General features: G+C 46.2%; 2 protein-coding genes and 1 long non-coding RNA gene across 7 annotated transcripts in view; 2 read left to right on the top strand and 1 right to left on the bottom strand.

Moving 5' to 3' along the window:
• LOC126944558 (uncharacterized) overlaps positions 1–17,193 on the top strand; it is a 156,959-nt gene that overhangs the window by 91,543 nt on the left and 48,223 nt on the right. The gene's annotated exons all lie outside the window — the stretch shown is intronic.
• PDXDC1 (pyridoxal dependent decarboxylase domain containing 1) overlaps positions 1–17,193 on the bottom strand; it is a 471,229-nt gene that overhangs the window by 421,142 nt on the left and 32,894 nt on the right. The window lies entirely within an intron of this gene.
• Positions 1–17,193, top strand: part of NDE1 (nudE neurodevelopment protein 1) — a 53,786-nt gene that overhangs the window by 20,775 nt on the left and 15,818 nt on the right. For all 5 annotated transcript variants that reach the window (XM_050774104.1, XM_050774106.1, XM_050774105.1 and 2 more), the window contains exon 4: positions 6,055–6,203. In XM_050774104.1, the coding sequence (XP_050630061.1) occupies positions 6,055–6,203 (149 nt within the window). The remainder of the gene's footprint in view (positions 1–6,054; positions 6,204–17,193) is intronic.

Below are 17,193 nucleotides of genomic sequence, written 5' to 3'. Positions count from 1 at the left end.
GAGATTACAGGCACCTGCCGCACCACACCTGGCTAATTTTTATTATTTTTTTGTAGAAACAGGGGTTCATGTGCCCAGGCTGGTCTGGAACTGTTGACCTCAAGTGATCCCCCTGCCTCGGCCTCTCAAAGTGCTGGGATTACAGGTGTGAACCACTGTGCCTGGCTGATTATAGTTCCTAAATTGAAGGGGATTCTGGGTTGAAAAGCTGGGTAGGAGGAAGATTAGTGGTATGAACTGCAGTTTGGATAGGATAACAGGCCCTCCACGGATCCTGAGTAAAATATCAAGCAATTACTAAGTAATTCTATGCTTCAAGACTGAGCCCTTGGACCTGGCGTGGTGGCTCATGCCGGTGATGCCAGCACTTTGGGAGACCGAGGCGGGTAGATCACGAGGTCAAGAGATTGAGACCACCCTTGCTAACATTGTGAAACCCTGTCTTTACTAAAAATTAAAAAATTAGCTGGGCGTGGTGGCACGTGCCTGTAGTCCCAGCTACTCGGGAGGCTGAGGCAGGAGAATTGCTGGAACCTAGAAGGCAGAGGTTGCAGTGAGCTGACATTGCGCCACTGCTCTGCAGCCTGGTGACAGAGTGAGACTCCATCTCAAAAAGACTGAACCCTTGAACCCACAGGAGACTCCTTCATTTACAACCACATGTCCGATGCAGGAGACTCACAGTGCACAGCACAGCAAAGGAACACGGTACCTTGGAATAACGAGGACCCTGCCACCAGCAAATATTTGTCAGTCACCTAAGAGTAATATATTCAGCTGGGCCGGACTTCTTAACAACTGGCTTATTCATCACGGGTTGAATGAAAAAGCCTTTAAGGGACCAAACAGAGCATCTATTGATGCCCCCATCAGCTGACAGCTTATTCGAATTAGCCCCAAATGGCAGCACAACGTTTCAGCAACAGGTTTTCATGTCCACAGGTTCCAAGGAGATCTCTGAATCGCTAACGCAGGTGCTGGAGCCCACTCGCTGCGTCCTCCTGGAGCCTGCGTTTGAATTTAAGTTAATGACTTAAGATCCTGTTTTATTTGGAGATGTTCCCAAATAAAGGGTATGAGGCGATGAGAGCCACGCCTGGGAACGGGGCCTGGTCTGCCTCTACTTGCTGGGTGCAGATACTTCTCTGCTTACAGCCAGGAAATGGGGAGGGTGGTGCGGGCGGGTGGGGGCATGTGGTCCGCCCTCCCCATCCTTCCAACGTTGTAAATCATCTGCTTGTTCTTTCTTTGGAGTCTTCTTGCACAATGGCTCTCGCCACGCCTCTCTGGCCTAGGCACCATTACATCACCCTCTTGGGTGCATCCGGACTTTCTAGCAACAGCTTTGTTTACTTGATTGAGTAACGAGGAGTTGGCCTTTTTAACTTTTAAATTAGACCTTGTGCCTTTCTTGTGGGAACTGTTGTCTCTCACATTTGTAGAATCTAGGATGGGTGTTTTGTGTTTTCAGTTTTGATTTTTTTTTTTTTTTTGAGATGGGGGTCTCTGTCACCCAGGCTGGAGTGCAAGGGCACGATCTTGGTTTACTGCAACCTCCGCCTCCCAGGCTCAAGTGATTCCCCTGCCTCTGCCTCCTGGGTAGCTGGGACCACAGGCACATGCCACCACACCCAGCTTTTTTTTTTTGTATTTTTGGTAGAGACGGGGGTTTCACCGTGTTGGCCAGCCTGGTCTCGAACTCCTGACCTCAAGTGATCTACCCACCTCGGCCTCCCAAGTAGCTGAAACTATAGCCGTATACCACTATGCCGGGCTAATTTTTGTATTTTGGTTTCACCGTGTTGCCCAGGCTGGTGATTTTTTTTTTTTTTTTTAAAGCGTCGGCCTGGGCTAGAGTGCAGGGGCATGATCATAGTTCACTGCTGCCTCAACCTCCTGGCCTCAAGCAGTCCTCCTGCCTCAGCTTCCCAAATAGCTAGGACTACAGGTGCATGCCACCACGCTTGGCTGTTTTTCAGTTTTCTGTAGAGACAGAGTCTTGCTATGTTGCCTAGGCTAGTGTGCCTCTGCCACCTAAAGTGCTGGGGTTACAGGCAGGAGGCACCGCACCTGGCTCTGGGTGTTTGGTGAAGGAAAGTAATTTGGAAGCAGAGCGGGAACAGAATTGAGTGAGCACGGGAGTGGGCAGGTGATCTGGATGGAAATGGTTGAGGGTTTGTTAGCATAATTGCTTAAGGACACCTGCTCAGGAGGCTGGGGTTTGATCTTGGCTCAGTCATTTGCCACCGATGGGTCTCTGGGCTTGGTAAGTAATTGAGCCTCAGTGTTGATGTTTCTGAAGTGGAATTAAACCAGACAACATAGGAAGTGTACGTAGCCTGGAGGCCAGCACAGAATAAGCATGTAATGGATGTTATTGCTGCAGCTGGCAACAGGGAATCATTGAGAAGTGAGCTGGACTGTTCTTTGGTAATTAACAAAATCTCTCCTCCTTTTCTTTCCCTTTCTCTTCCTCCCTCTCTCCTTGATCCCTTCTTCCTCTTCCTTCCTCCTTCTCCCTTGTTTTTTGTTTTTTTTGAGACTGAGTCTTGCTCATCACCCAGGCTGCAGTACAGTGGCACAATCTCTGCTCACTGCAACCTCCGCCTCCTGGGTTCAAGTGATTCTTCTGCCTCAGCCTCCCGAGTAGCTGGGATTATAGACACGCACCACCACACCTGGCTAATTTTTTTGGCATTTTTAGTAGAGACAGGGTTTCACCATGTTGTCCAGGCTGGTCTCCGAACTCCCGACCTCAGGTGATCCACCTGTCTCAGCCTCCCAAAGTGCTGGGATTACAGGCATGAGCCACCACTCCCGGCCTTTGTTTTTAAATAACCCAGAGATTGGAATGTTCCTTCTGTCTCCATGCTACAACGGGGAGTCCTGGATGAAAAATTGAGAATAGTTAACTGTTGTATAAACCAAGTACATGCTGCCTTCCCATTGTTGTGGGCACAAAGAACAGAAGTCATTGAGATTCCTTTTTTTTTTTTGAAACGGCAAGGTCTCACTCTGTTGCCCGGGTTTGAGTGCAGTGGTGCAATCACGGCTCACTGTAGCTTCAACCTCCCAGGCTCAAATGATCTTCCTATCTCTGCCTCCTGAGTAGCTGGGACTGCAGGTGAGGCCACCATGCCCTGCTAATTTTTATTTTTTGTAGAGACCGAGTCTGGCTCTGTGGGCCAGGCTGGTGCCTCTTTGTAATACAGTGATAATGTGTGAAGGAGGCTTGCGTTGTCGCTGTGGATGAGGTTTGGAGAGGTCCTTGTGACTTTGGCTGTGGACACCTTGGGCAGAATGATTTGTCTGAAGATTGTTCGGGGCTGTAGGAACCAGATTTGGGAGTGGGCAGGATTCAAGGTGCTCAAGGGGTGGGAGGTGGGAGGCACTCAGGACATAATTGAAACAGTTGGTCAGTGTGCCTGCCTGCCCCCTCCCAGTCACCCACCCCATGCCCCACTCTCCATCCCCCACCACCGCCAGAGTTTTACTCTTGTTGCCTAGGCGGGAGTGCAATGGCGCGATCTCAGCTCACTGCAACCTCCGCCTCCCGGGTTCACGTGATTCGCCTGCCTCAGCTTCCCAAGTAGCTGGGATTATAGGCACCCGCCACCATGGTTGGCTAATTTTTTGGTTTTTTTCAGTAGAGACAGGGTTTCGCCATCTTGCCAGGCTGGTGATTTTGGGGTGTTTGTTTTTGTTTTTTTGTGCTTTTTCCTTTTTCTTAAGTGTTGTGGTCTCACTCTGTGGCCTGGGCTGGAGTGCAGTGGCGTGATCATAGCTCACTGCAGCCTCAACCTCCTGGGTTCAAGCAATCTTCTCGCCTCACCCTTCCAAGCAGCTGGGACTACAGATGCACGCCACCATGCCTGGCTATTTTCAGATTTTTTGTAGAGGCAGAGTCTTGCCCAGGCTGGTCAAGAACGCCAGGTTTCAAGCGTTCCTCCTGCCTCTGCCACCTGAAAGTGCTGGGATTGCAGGCAGGAGGCACCGCACCTGGCTCTGAGTGTTTGGTGAAGGAAAATAATTTGGAAGCAGAGCGGGAACAGAATCGAGAGAGCACGGGAGTTGGCAGGTGATCTGGATGGAAATGGTTGAGGGTTTGTTAGCATAATTGCTTAAGGACACCTGCTCAGGAGGCTGGGGTTTGATCTTGGTTCAGTCATTTGCTACCAGTTGGGCTAGTTGAGGAACTGAGCCTCAGTGCTCATGTCTGAAGCGGGATGAATGAGACAAGATAGGTGGCGTACGTAACCCGGAGGCCAGCACAGAATAAGCATGTAATGGATGTTATTGCTGCAGCTGGCAACAGGGAATCATTGAGAAGTGAGCTGGACTGTTCCTTTGGTAATTAACATAGATCTCTCTTTCTCCCTTTCCTTCCCTCTCCCTCCCTCCCTCTCTTCCTACCCCCTTTTATCCCCTCCCTTTCTCCCTCCCTCTCTTTATTTCTTTGTGTTTCTGGTTTTTTGTTTTTTTTTTTTAGACGGAGTCTCACTCTTATTGCCCAGGCTGGGGTGCAGTGGCGCAACCTCCGCCTCCCGGGTTCAAGCGATTCTCCTGCCTTAGCCTTCTGAGTAACTGGGATTATAAGCACGCACCACCACGCCTGGCTAATTTTTTTGTATTTTTAGTAGAGACCGGGTTTTACCATGTTGTTCAGGTGGGTCTCGAACTCCTGTGACCTCAGGTGATCTGCCCGCCTCAGCCTCCCAAAGTGCTGGGATTACAGGTGTGAGCCACCGTGCCCGGCCTGTCTTTATGTTTTTAAGTAACCTAGAGATCAAACTGTTCCTTCTTTCTCCGTGCTACAACGGGGAGTCCTGGATCAAACATTGAGAATGGATGACTGTTGTAAAACCAGTACATGCTGCCTTCCCATTCTTGTGGGCACAAACAATGGACGTCATTATGATTTCTTTCTTTTTTTTTTTTTTTTTTTTCCCCCAGACAGCAGGGAGTTGCCCAGGCTGGAGTGCAGTGGTGCCATCACAGCCCACTGCAGCTTCGACCTCTCAGGCTCAAATGATCCTCCCACCTCAGCCTCCTGAGTAGCTAGAACTACAGTCGAGAGCCACCACGCCCTGCTAATTTGTGTATTTTGTAGAGACCAGGTCTCACTTTGTGGGCCAAGCTGGTGACTCTCTTTGTAATACACTGATAGTGTGTGTGAAGGAGACCCACGTTGCCCTGTGGATGAGGCTTGGAGAGGTTTATGTGGCTTTCTTTGGCTGTGGACACCTTGGGCAGAATGATTTGTCTGAAGAATGTTGGGGGCTATAGGAATCTCAACCCTGTTGAGTGATTCAAGGTTCCCCGGGGGTGGGGGCACTCAGGACATAATTAAAACAGTTGATTCCTTGTGCCTGCTCTGAATGACACCTGCCTGTTCCCACCACATTATGTCACTTGCCTAAGAGTCAGCTCTTTGGAGAGAAGAAGGTTCTGTTGCCTGAGCCTAGCTTGTCTCTCGATTGTGGTGGGAGGGTGGGACAGAAAGTCTGGAGCCTCCCCAGGGAGTGTGGTGGGAGGAGGAGTTTCATAAAGAGACAGAGTCAGGGCCGGGCGCCGTGGCTCACACCTGTAATCCCAGCACTTTGGGAGACCGAGGTGTGTGGGTCACTTGAGGTGTCAGGAGTACGAGACCAGCCTGGGCAACATCGTGAAACCCGGTCTCTATTAAAAATAAAAAAATTAGCCAGGCTTGGTGGTGGGTGGCTGTATTCCCAGCCACTCGGGAGGCTGAGGCAGGAGAAATGCTTGAACCTGGGAGGCAGAGGTTGCCATGAGCCAAGATCTCGACACTGCACTCCAGCCTGGGCAACAGAGTGAGACTCGGTCTCTAAATAAATAAATAAAAAGATACAGGGTCTTGCTATGTTGCCCAGGCTGGAGTGCAGTGTTAGTCATAGCTCACTGCAGGCTCTAACTCCTGGGCTCAAGCAGTCCTCCCAGTTTAGCCCCCCGAGTAACTGTGACTCCAGGTGGGTATGTGCTACTGCATCTAGCCGCCTCAGAAGTCATTCACCCAGTGTCTGTGTTGTCCTTCAGGAGAAGTTTGAAGTGCAGCACTCTGAAGGCTACCGGCAGATCTCAGCCTTGGAGGATGACCTCGCACAGACCAAAGCCATTAAAGACCAATTGCAGAAATACATCAGAGAGCTGGAGCAAGCTAACGACGACCTGGAACGAGCCAAGCGGTATGCGGGGAAGGCGGGAGTGGGAGACACTCCTCTCTGCTTTTTGTCCTCAGCAGCTGGGTCCTTGGCCCTGTGCTGAGTATAGGGAACTGAGCAGTGAGCAGAACAAAGCCGGTGCCCTTCTGACTTTTAGTGCCCTGGGGGAAATGGACAATAGTCGAAGAAGTGCAATTTCATTACAGCAGCAAGGCTGGCAGCCCAGGGTGCTGTGGGGATGTGTAATAGGATATATTACTTTGACTGTTGGCCTGGGAGCATCAGGCGAGCCTTACCGGAGGAAATACCATTTAGGCTAAGGCCAGAGGAATGAGTAGCCATGATCCTAGGAGGGGTGTGAGACAAGAACATTCCAGACAACACCAAACCTGTGCTAAGCTCCGAAGGTAGGGAAGAAGTGTGTTCAAAGAACACTATTTTTTTTTTTTTTTTTTGAGATGGAGTCTCTCTCTGTCACCAGGCTGGAGTGCAGTGGCGTGATGTCAACTCACTACAACCCTTGCCTCCTGGGTTTAAGCAATTCTCGTGCTTCAGGCTTCCAAGTAGCTGGAATTACAGGCACCTGCCACCATGCCTGCCTAATTTTTGTATCTTTAATAGGGATGGGGTGTTGCCGTGTTGGCCAGGCTGGTCTCAAACTCCTCACCTCAGGTGATCAGCTCGCCTCAGCCTCCAAAGTGCTGTGATTACAGGGGTGTGAGCCACGGCGCCCAGTCCAGTGATTTCTAAACTGATGTTCTGTGATTTAGCAGAATAACGACTAACATTTATAGAAGAATTACTCTGAGCCAAGCAGTTTTTGGATAAAAACACTTGCTTTTTAAAAATTTATATATAAATTATATACAGCGAAATACACGGATGTTTTTTATTTATTTTTAGAGATAGGGTCTTGCTCTGTTACCCAGGCTGGAGTGCAGTGGTGCCATCATAGCACATTGCAGCCTCAAACTCCTGGGAGCAAGTGATCCTCCTGCCTCAGCCTCCCAAAGTGCTGGAATTGGTGGCATGAGCCACCGTACCCGGCCTCCTCTGAGTTTTTTCTACCCCATTCTTTTTCTCCTGTCCGTCTGGGACACCAGCTATACACATAACCTTTTCATATTGTCAGGCAGGTTCCTAAGGCTCTCTTCATTTTTTTTCCCTAATTTTTTTTTTGTCTTTGTTCTTCAAATTGAATAATTTGTGTGTATCCAGTTTCAAGTTGATAGATGCCCTCATCTCTCTCCAATCTGCCATTTAAAGCAGATGAAATGTTGAAATTTCAATATAGTATTTTTAGATGTAGGATTTGTGCTCTTTTATAATTTCTGTTCTATTGAGGCTTCTTGACATCCTTGAGCATAGTTATAAGAGCTGCTTTAAGGTCCTTTTGTGCAGTTGTCACATCTGGGTCACATTTTCTTTACACTCCAACGTAGAGGTTGTATTGTAGGCAGTGTGAATGGTATTTCCCACAGACTATTAATTTTTTCTTTCTTTCTTTCTTTTTTTTTTTTTTTTTTTTTTAAAAAGACTGTCTTGCTCTGTCACCCAGGCTGGAGTGCAGTGGTGCAATCTCTGCTCACTGCAACCTCCACCTCCCAGGTTCAAGTGATTCTCCTGCCTCAACCTCCAGAGTAGCTGGGATTACAGGTGTGCATTACCAACTGCTAATTTTTGTATTTTTAGGAAGGATGGAATTTCGCCATGTTGGCCAATCTGGTCTCAGATTCCTGACCTGAGGTGATCCACCTGCCTCGGTATCCCAAAGTGCTGGGATTATGGGCTTGAGCCACCGTACCCAGCCAGAGATGATGAATTCTTTTAAGTTCTTTATTTATTTGGTTTTCTTAGGTAGTTTACTTGGCTAAGCTTACAGCCCAAATTCTATCTCCCCTTTGATGGGCAGTAACTGAAATCTCTGCTTTTTTTAGCCGTAACTGGGCTGCTTTGTGTCTGCTTTGTGCACGTGTGCTTCGGGGGAGGCCAGAGATGTGGGAAGATACTATATTCAGAATGTGGGGTCCCCATGGTGCTAGATTTCTATCCCTGGAGCTTTAGGCAAAAATCTTATAAAGATGCGTACTTCACCCAGTGTTGTTCTGTTTTTCTAAGTGTTGTTTTCCAGTTCCTGCCAGTGCGCTCAGATCATTGTAAACATTTTACTCAGAATTTACATGAGGGTTGGTCTGATACAAGTTCCCTTGTCATTACCAGAAGTGGAAACTCCTTTCTTGTCAATCTGTAGGAGTTCTTTGCATACATTTATTTTTTGAGATGGAGTCTCACTCTGTCTCCCAGGCTGGAGCTGGAGTGCAGTGGTGTGATCTCAGGTCACTGCAACTTCTGCCTTCCTGGTTCAAGTGATTCTCCTGCCTCAGCCCCCCAAGTAGCTGGGATTACAGGCGCCTGCCACCACACTTGGCTAATTTTTGTATTTTTAGTAGAGAGAGTTTCGCCACGCTGGACAGCTGGTCTCAAACTCGCACCCTCAAGTGATCCACCTGCCTCAGTTTCCCAAAGTGCTGGAATTACAGGCATGAGCCACCGTGCCTGGCCCTTTGTATATTTTAACTACTAATCTTGTCTACTGCATTGAAAATAATTTTTTCCAGAGTAATCTTTTGTCTGTTGACTTTGTGGTATCATTTTCCATGCGAATATTTCCTCTTTTCTCTTTTGAAAAAAATTTTTTATACATACATTTTTCATTTTTAGATCATCAGTTATGTCTTTTTTAAAATACCTTTTAGGTCTGCAGACTTCACTAGGGGAAGTCTCCTTGGTTCTTGATAGTGCATGTGTTTTCTTCTTTTTTTGCGATATTTAAAAATTTTTTTTACCCTTATTCCTTCATCTGCAGTGAATTTATTTTTGTATCTGGTATAAGATAAAGGTTCAATTTTATTTTCTTTAGATGGGTAGCCTAGTTGTGCCAGCACTATTAAACATTGCCTTTTTCTTTCTTTTTTTTTGAGACTGGGCCTCGCTCCATTGCCCAGAGTCGAGTGCCATGGTGCAATTACAGCTCACTGGAGCCTTGACCTCCTGGGGCAAGTGATTCTCCCACCTCAGCCTCCTGAGTAGCTGGGACTATAGGCATATGCCACCATACCTGGCTAATTTTTGTATTTTTTGTAGAGATAGGGTTTCTCCATGTTGCCCAGGCTGGTCTCAAAGTCCTGGGCTCAGTCTGCCCGCCTTGGCCTCCCAAAGTGCTGGGATCACAGGTGTGAGTGACCATGCCCAGCCAATCAGTCTTTTTCTATTGAATTGAACTGAGCTCTCATGTTAAACTCGAATATATTCTGGGATCTAGTTCAGGATTCTGTATTTTCATCCAGTGTACAATTTGTGAAATACAATACCAGTGCCGTAATGACTTGAGTACTCTGGCTTTACATACAATAGCATAAGATACTGTAGATTTCATATGTAAAGCCACATTCTGATTTCTGGCAAGCCACTGGCATACCATCATTTCCACCCCTATATCATTAATCAAAGCAAGTCAAATGACCAAGCTAAGTCAAAGGGTGGGAAAGTACTTTCTGCCCACAGTGAGGCCATGGCAAGGGTGTGGACACAGGGAGGGGTGAAGAATCGGGGCCAATTACGCAGTCTACCCAAAGTGGTAGTACATTCACACGGTTCAAAAATAATATACAAAGAGGTAGGCATTTCTTTAATAATTCAAGCAAATAAAAAGACATTCTTACTACCTCCCCCCCCTTTTTTTCTTCCTCAGAAGAGCATTCTACACACACTGTTGTATATCTTGCTTTTTCATGTAATAGTAGAGCTTGAAGATCGTTCCTTACTAGGACAGAACATTCTTTGTTTTTTATTTTTTCAAATACCTGGTATTCTATTGTATGGTTGGTACTGAATAATACCATAATAATTTAGTCCCCTGTGGTTGGATATCTGTTGTATTTCTGTTCTTTTGCAGTGATAAGCATTGCGGTAATGAACAGCCTTGCACGATGAATATCTGTAGGCTAAATTCCCAGAAGTGATATTGCTAGGTCAGAGGATATATGCATGTCATTTTGATAGATGTTGCTCAGTTATTTATAGGGTTGTACCAGTTTACATTCCCAATAGCTATGTGAGTCCCTGTTTTCCGAATAGCTTCACTAATAGAGTAGTTTTCAAACTTTGGACTTCTGCTAATTGAAAAGGTGAGAAATAAGTACGTTTCTGAGTTCACTGTCATGTGCTTAAGAGCTGTTGGACTTCTTTAGGAACTCTGTTGGTCTTGGCGCGCATATATGTGTGTGTGTATATGTGTATATATGTATGTGTATACATGTGTATATGTATGGGGGTGTGTGTGTGTGTGTATATATATATATATATATTTTTTTTTTTTTTTGAGACAGAGTCTAGCTCTGTTGCCCAGGCTGGAGTGCAGTGGCCAGATCTTAGCTCACTGCAAGCTCCGCCTCCCGGGTTCACGCCATTCTCCTGCCTCAGCCTCCCAAATAGCTGGGACTACAGGCGCCCGCCACCTCGCCCGGCTAGTTTTTTGTATTTTTTTTTTTTTAGTAGAGACGGGGTTTCACCGTGTTATTAGCCGGGATGGTCTTGATCTCCTGACCTCGTGATCCGCCTGTCTTGGCCTCCCAAAGTGCTGGGATTACAGGCATGAGCCACCGTGCCCGGCCATATTTTTTTTTTTTTTTTTTTTTTAAATGAGACTGAGTCTCGCTCTGTCACCCAGGCTAGAGTGCAGTGGCATGACCACGGCTCACTGCAACCACTGCCTCCCAGGTTCAAGCAGTTCTCCTGTCTCACCCTCTTGAGTAGCTGGGATTACAGGTGTGTGCCGCCATGCCCAGCTAATTTTTGTATTTTTAGTAGAGATGAGGTTTCACCATGTTGGTCAGGCTGGCCTCAAACTCCTGACCTCGTGATCTGCCTGCCTCAGCCGCCTGCCTCGGCCTCCCTATGTGCTGGGATTGCAGGCATGAGCCAGTGTGCTTGGCCAGCCTGTGTTTTTTCTAGATGGAGTATTGCTCTATTGCCCAGGCTGGAGTGCAGTGGCGTGATCTTAGCTCACTACAACCTCCACCTCCTGGGTTCAAGCAATTCTCCTGCGTCAACCTCCTGAGTAGCTGGGATTACTGGTGCATGCCACCATGCCTTGCTAATTTTCGTATTTTTAGTAGAGAAGGGGTTTCTCTATGTTGGAGAGGCTGATCTTGAACTCCTGACCTCAGATGATACACCCGCCTCGTTCTCCCAAAGTGCTGGGATTACAGGCATGAGCTACCTTGCCCAGTTGATCTTGGCCTATTTTTACTGTTTTTGTTCTTGTTTTTTTGACATCGAGTTTTGCTCTTGTTGCCCAGGCTGGAGTGCTGTGGCATGATTTCGGCTCTCCGCAACCTCCGCCTCCCAGGTTCAAGCGATTCTCCTGCCTTCGCCTCCCCAGTAGCTGGGATTACAGGCATGGGCCACCACGCTTAGGTAATTTTGTATTTTTAGTAGAGACGAGGTTTTGCCATGTTGGTCAGGCTGATCTTGAACTCTTGACCTCAGATAATCTGCCCACCTCGGCCTCCCAAAATGCTGAGATTACAGGCATGAGCTACCATGCCTGGCACTTGGCATATTTTAAAATTGGGTTGTTCATCATTTTTTTTTTCCGTGATTTTAGGAGATTTTTATATATTTGTGACATGAATTGACAATATTGGGAGTTTGTCATTTGTTTCCAGCTTTGTCTGATGTATATTTTATTGTACAGAAGTTACTTGATTTGTTTTGAGTCAGTCTTGCCCTATGGCCCAGGCTGGAGTGCAGGTGCACGATCTCGGCTCACTGCAACCTCCGCCTCCCAGGTTCAAGTGATTCTCCTGCCTCAGCCTCCCGAGTAGCTGGGATTACAGGCGCCCACCACCATGCATGGCTAATTTTTGTATTTTTAGCAGAGATGGGGTTTCACTTTGTTGGCCAGGCTGGCATTTGATTCCTTTGTAGTCAGATATCTTAGTCATAGTTAGAAGGGCCTTCTGCACTCCAAGGTTATATAAAGCAATTAGCCTGTGTTTTCTTGTAGTATTTTTGTGTTTTCTTCCTTACTAAACATGCATTGTTTTTGTTAATACAATTTGGCCAAATGCTGAATAGTTTAGTGTTAAAAATCAGATGAGGTGGAAGCCCAGTTCACCATTATAGAATAAATAAAGTTCTAGGGCACCAAAGTTTTATATATTTATGTTTTGAGACAAGGTCTCTGTCACCCCTGCTGGAGGGTAGTGGCACGATCACCTCAGCCTCCCCAGTAGCTAGGACTACAGGCATGTGCCACCATGCCTGGCTAATTTTTGTATTCTTTGTAAAGACCGGATTTCTCTATGTTGCCCAGGCTGCAAAGCTTTATTTTAAAGACTTGAAAATATTACAATTTTGTGCAAGTTTAATAGTTATATTTAGAAAGTTTGATAGTCTTCTCCAAGAACAAGAGTTTCTCAGCACCATCAGCTGTTTGATTGCTCTCATGGTCCTTCTTCTATAGGTCCCTAAAACTAAATGACTCACTTTTAACTGAGGAGAGGCACTTTGTGTAAGAATAACCTTGTAAAGTATGCAGGACCTAATTAGAAGTAACTGAAAATTAAATACATTTCCAAAGGTGACTTTGTTTCACATATGAGTACTAAGATGGCAAAAAGTTTTACAAAAATTAAAATAGATTTAATCTAATTTTACTCTTCCATGGATTTTTCATTTTATTTTTGAGACAGAGTCTTGCTCTGTTGCCCATGCTGGAATGCAGTGGTGTGATCTCGGCTCACTGCAGCCTCTGCCTCCCAGGTTCAAGCGATTTTCCTGCCTCAGCCTCTCGAGTAGCTGGGACTACATGCATGCGCCATCATGCCTGGCTAATTTTTCTATTTTTATTAGAGATGGGGTCTCACCATGTTGGCCAGGCTGGTCTTGAACTCCTGACCTCAAGTGATCCACCTGCCTTGGCCTCCCAAATTGCTGGGATTAGAGGCACTTAATTATGCTTTTATATATTAGTTGACAGAATTTCAACATATAAAGTACATAAATCAATTTTCACTCCAGTTACAACTAGCATGCTGACCTTTATTTGAAAGTAAATAGGCCATGTGAGATAGCTCAAGTCTGTAATCTGTATTCTTAGTACTTTGGGAGGCCGAGACTTGAGGATTGCTTGAGCCCAGGAGTTTGAGGCCATCCTGGGCAACATAGACTCCCATCTCTAGAAACAAATTTAAAAACTAGCCGGGTATGATAGCTTGTGCCTGTGGTTACAACTACTTGGGAGGTTGAGGTAAGAAGGTGAAAGGATCACCAGGCACGGTGGCTCATGCCTGTAATCCCAGCACTTTGGGAGGCCGAGGCGGGTGGATCACCTGAAGTTAGGAGTTGGAGACCAGCCTGGCAAAGATGGTGAAACCCCCTCTCTACTAAAAATACAAAAATTAGCCAGGCGTGGTGGCAGGCACCTGTAATCCCAGCTACTCAAGAGGCTGAGGCAGGAGTATCGCTTGAACCCGAGAGGCGGAGGTTGCAGTGAGCTGAGATTGTGCCATTGCACTCCAGCCTGGGCAACAGAGACTTCATCTCAAAAAAAAAAAAAAAATGAAAGGATGACTTAAACCCAGGGTGTCGAGGCTACAGGGAAATTCAGAAATGCCACTGAAGGGCCAGGCGTGGTGGCTCACACCTATAATCCCAGCACTTTGTGAGGCAGAGGTGGGTGCATCACCTGAGGTTGGGAGTTTGAGACCAGCCTGGCCAACATGATGGAATGCTGTCTCTACTAAAACTAAAAAAATTAGCCGGATATGGTGGCACATGCCTATAATCCCAGCTACCTGGGAGGCTGAGGCAGAAGAGTCATTTGAACCCAGGAGGCAGAGGTTGCACTCTGCCTGGGTGAGCACCATTGCACTCCAGCCTGGTTGACAAGAGCGAAATTCCATCTTAAAAAAAGCCACTGAAGCTGGTCCCCGGTTCCCTCGCATTCCAGAAGCAAAACAGATTTTGACCAGATAATGAGTGTGTTAAAATTTCCGATTCATTCGGAATTTGTGTTAGGGTACAGTATGAGGTACGAATCTAATGTTTTCCTGGTAGGCACACAGTGGTCCCTAAAACTAGAACTGAACCTGCTATCTTTTTGCCAATGATCTGTGAGGCCACCTTTATTATAAATTAAACTCTTGTCTATTTCTGGACCTTTGGTTCCTTTGTTCTTACAACCAGTAGCATACAATTGTTCGTTGTTGAGGCTTTATAGTAGTGTGTTCTGAGTCTCTGGTAGAGTTAGTTCCCTGATCTCTTCTTTTACAGAGTTCTTCTGGTCATTCTTGTTTCATCGTCACAGCATCTCTCAAATCAGTCCAATTTATTCCCCCAATAGAAACCTATTAAGATAGTGTTAAATTTATCAGTTTAACTTGTGGACAACTAATTTCTGTGTGATACTGGGTCTTCCTCTATATATACTCAGCATGTCTGCATTTCTGCAAGCATTCTGTACCCTATATATTATTATGTGAATCTTTTACCTTTTTTGTTTGACATGTCAACCTTAGGGTCGTTTTAACTGTTTCTGGTATTGTACTCCAAAGTATTATCCCTTTGTTATTGGTAGTAGTGTGTTTTTTTGTTTGTTTTCATTTGTTTTTTGAGACAGGGTCTGGCACTGTTACCCAGGCTGGAGTGCAGTGGCATAATCATGGCTTACTGCACCCTCGAGTTCCTGGGCTCAAGCAATCCTCCTACCTCAGCCTTCGAGTAGCTGGGACTACAGGCACACGCCATCATGCCCGGCTAGTCTTTTTACTTTTTGTAGAGACAGGTTGTCACTATATTACCCAGGCTGGTCTTGAACCCTGGGCCTCGAGGGGTCCTCCCACCTTGGCTTCCCAAAGTACTGGGATTATAGGCACGAACCGCTGTGCCTGTCCCTTTGTTGTTTTTAAATGGTACTGTGGTAACTTGATCCTATCCACTACTTCTAAAGACCCTGTGAGGGTAGGTACTCCTATGAGTCCACCTAGACATAGAAGGATATATTGAAGAAATGAACTGATGCAGCCATTGATCAGTGCAGTTATGAATTTTGTGATTGAAGGAACTGAGGATGAGGGAGATCGAGTTGCCCAATGATACCCAGTGAGTTCTAGATGGAGGAGGAGCTGGGTGTTAACTCCTGGGTTCCTCTTCAAACACGTGCTTCTAACCACCGTGGGATACAGTTAGCAGGATATTAAAGGTCTGGCGACAGGCATAGGGTCAATAATAAAAATTGCAGACATTTGTAGATGTGTGCTTATGTGTAAAACATCTGTTGTGTGCTTCCTGTATGATTTTTTTTTTTTTTTTTTTGGAAACAGTCTTGCTCTGTTGCCCAAGCTGGAGTGTAGTGGCACGATCTCAGCTCACTGCAACATCCACCTCCTGGGTTCAAGCAATTTTCCTGCCTCACCCTCCCGAGCAGCTGGGACTACACATGTGCGCCATCATGCCCGGCTAATTTTTGTATTTTTAATGGAGATGAGGTTTCACCACGTTGGCCAGGCTGGACTTGAACTCCTGACCTCGAGTGATCCACTCGCCTTGGCCTCCCTAAGTGCTGGGATTACAGGCGTGAGCCACCACGCCCAGCCTGTGTGACGACTTCTTGCCACCGCTGCCCCATTACAACCCTTCAGGAAGGTACTGTTACTACCCTTGCTTTGCATGAGAGAAAACTGAGGTGCAGAGAAGGTGGTTTTCCCAGAATCAAAGTAGATTGTTTTGTTACAGCACTTTGCAGTGCCTTTACCACAGTGTCTGTGCCCTTCACAAGAAGGGGTTGTGAGCAGGGCAGTTGGGCTGGTACTATGCATTTTGAACTTCCACTGAGAGGTTAAATATGATCTCTTCTACCTGCTGAAATGCATCTTATGCCCAGCACAGTGCTTCATGCCTGTAATCTCAGTAACTCAGGAGGCTGAGGCGGGAGGATCGCTTGAGCCCAAGAGTTTGAGATTGCAGTGAGCTGTGATTGTACCACTGCACTTCGACCTGACAGACACAGCTGTCTTTTTAAGGAAAAAAAATCGTGCTACTGTATGTGTTTTTTATTAGGTTCTTTTTCTTTTTTTTTTTTTTTGAGATGGAGTTTCACTTTGTTGCTTAGGCTGGAGTGCAGTGGCACAATCTTGGCTCACTGCAACCTCCGCTTGCTGGCAGTTCTCCCACCTCTGCCTCCCAAGTAGCTGGGATCACACTACAACTGGCTAATTTTTGTATTTTTAGTAGAGACAGGGTTTTACCATTTGCCCAAGCTTGCCAGGCTGGTCTTGGACTCCTGACCTCAGGACAGCCACCTGCCTTGGCCTCCCAAAGTGCTGGGATTACAGGCATGAGCCACCATGCCCAGTCATTATTAGGTTTTTTTTTTTATTTTTATTTTTTATTATTATACTTTAAGTTCTAGGGTACATGTGCATAATGTGCAGGTTTGTTACATATGTATACTTGTGCCATGTTGGTGTGCTGCACCCATCAACTCATCAGCACCCATCAACTCGTCATTTACATCAGGTATAACTCCCAATGCAATCCCTCCCCCCTCCCCCCTCCCCATGATAGGCCCCGGTGTGTGATGTTCCCCTTCCCGAGTCCAAGTGATCTCATTGTTCAGTTCCCACCTATGAGTGAGAACATGCGGTGTTTGGTTTTCTGTTCTTGTGATAGTTTGCTAAGAATGATGGTTTCCAGCTGCATCCATGTCCCTACAAAGGACACAAACTCATCCTTTTTTATGGCTGCATAGTATTCCATGGTGTATATGTGCCACATTTTCTTAATCCAGTCTGTCACTGATGGACATTTGGGTTGATTCCAAGTCTTTGCTATTGTGAATAGTGCCGCAATAAACATACATGTGCATGTGTCTTTATAGCAGCATGATTTATAATCCTTTGGGTATATACCCAGTAATATGGTACATCTAGTTCTAGATCCTTGAGGA

Source organism: Macaca thibetana, chromosome 20, assembly GCF_024542745.1.
Source record: "Macaca thibetana thibetana isolate TM-01 chromosome 20, ASM2454274v1, whole genome shotgun sequence".
In the NCBI taxonomy this organism is placed as follows: Eukaryota; Metazoa; Chordata; class Mammalia; order Primates; family Cercopithecidae; genus Macaca; species Macaca thibetana.
The sequence above is the reverse complement of the archived record's forward strand: the minus strand, read 5'-3'. Positions and strand labels throughout refer to the sequence as shown.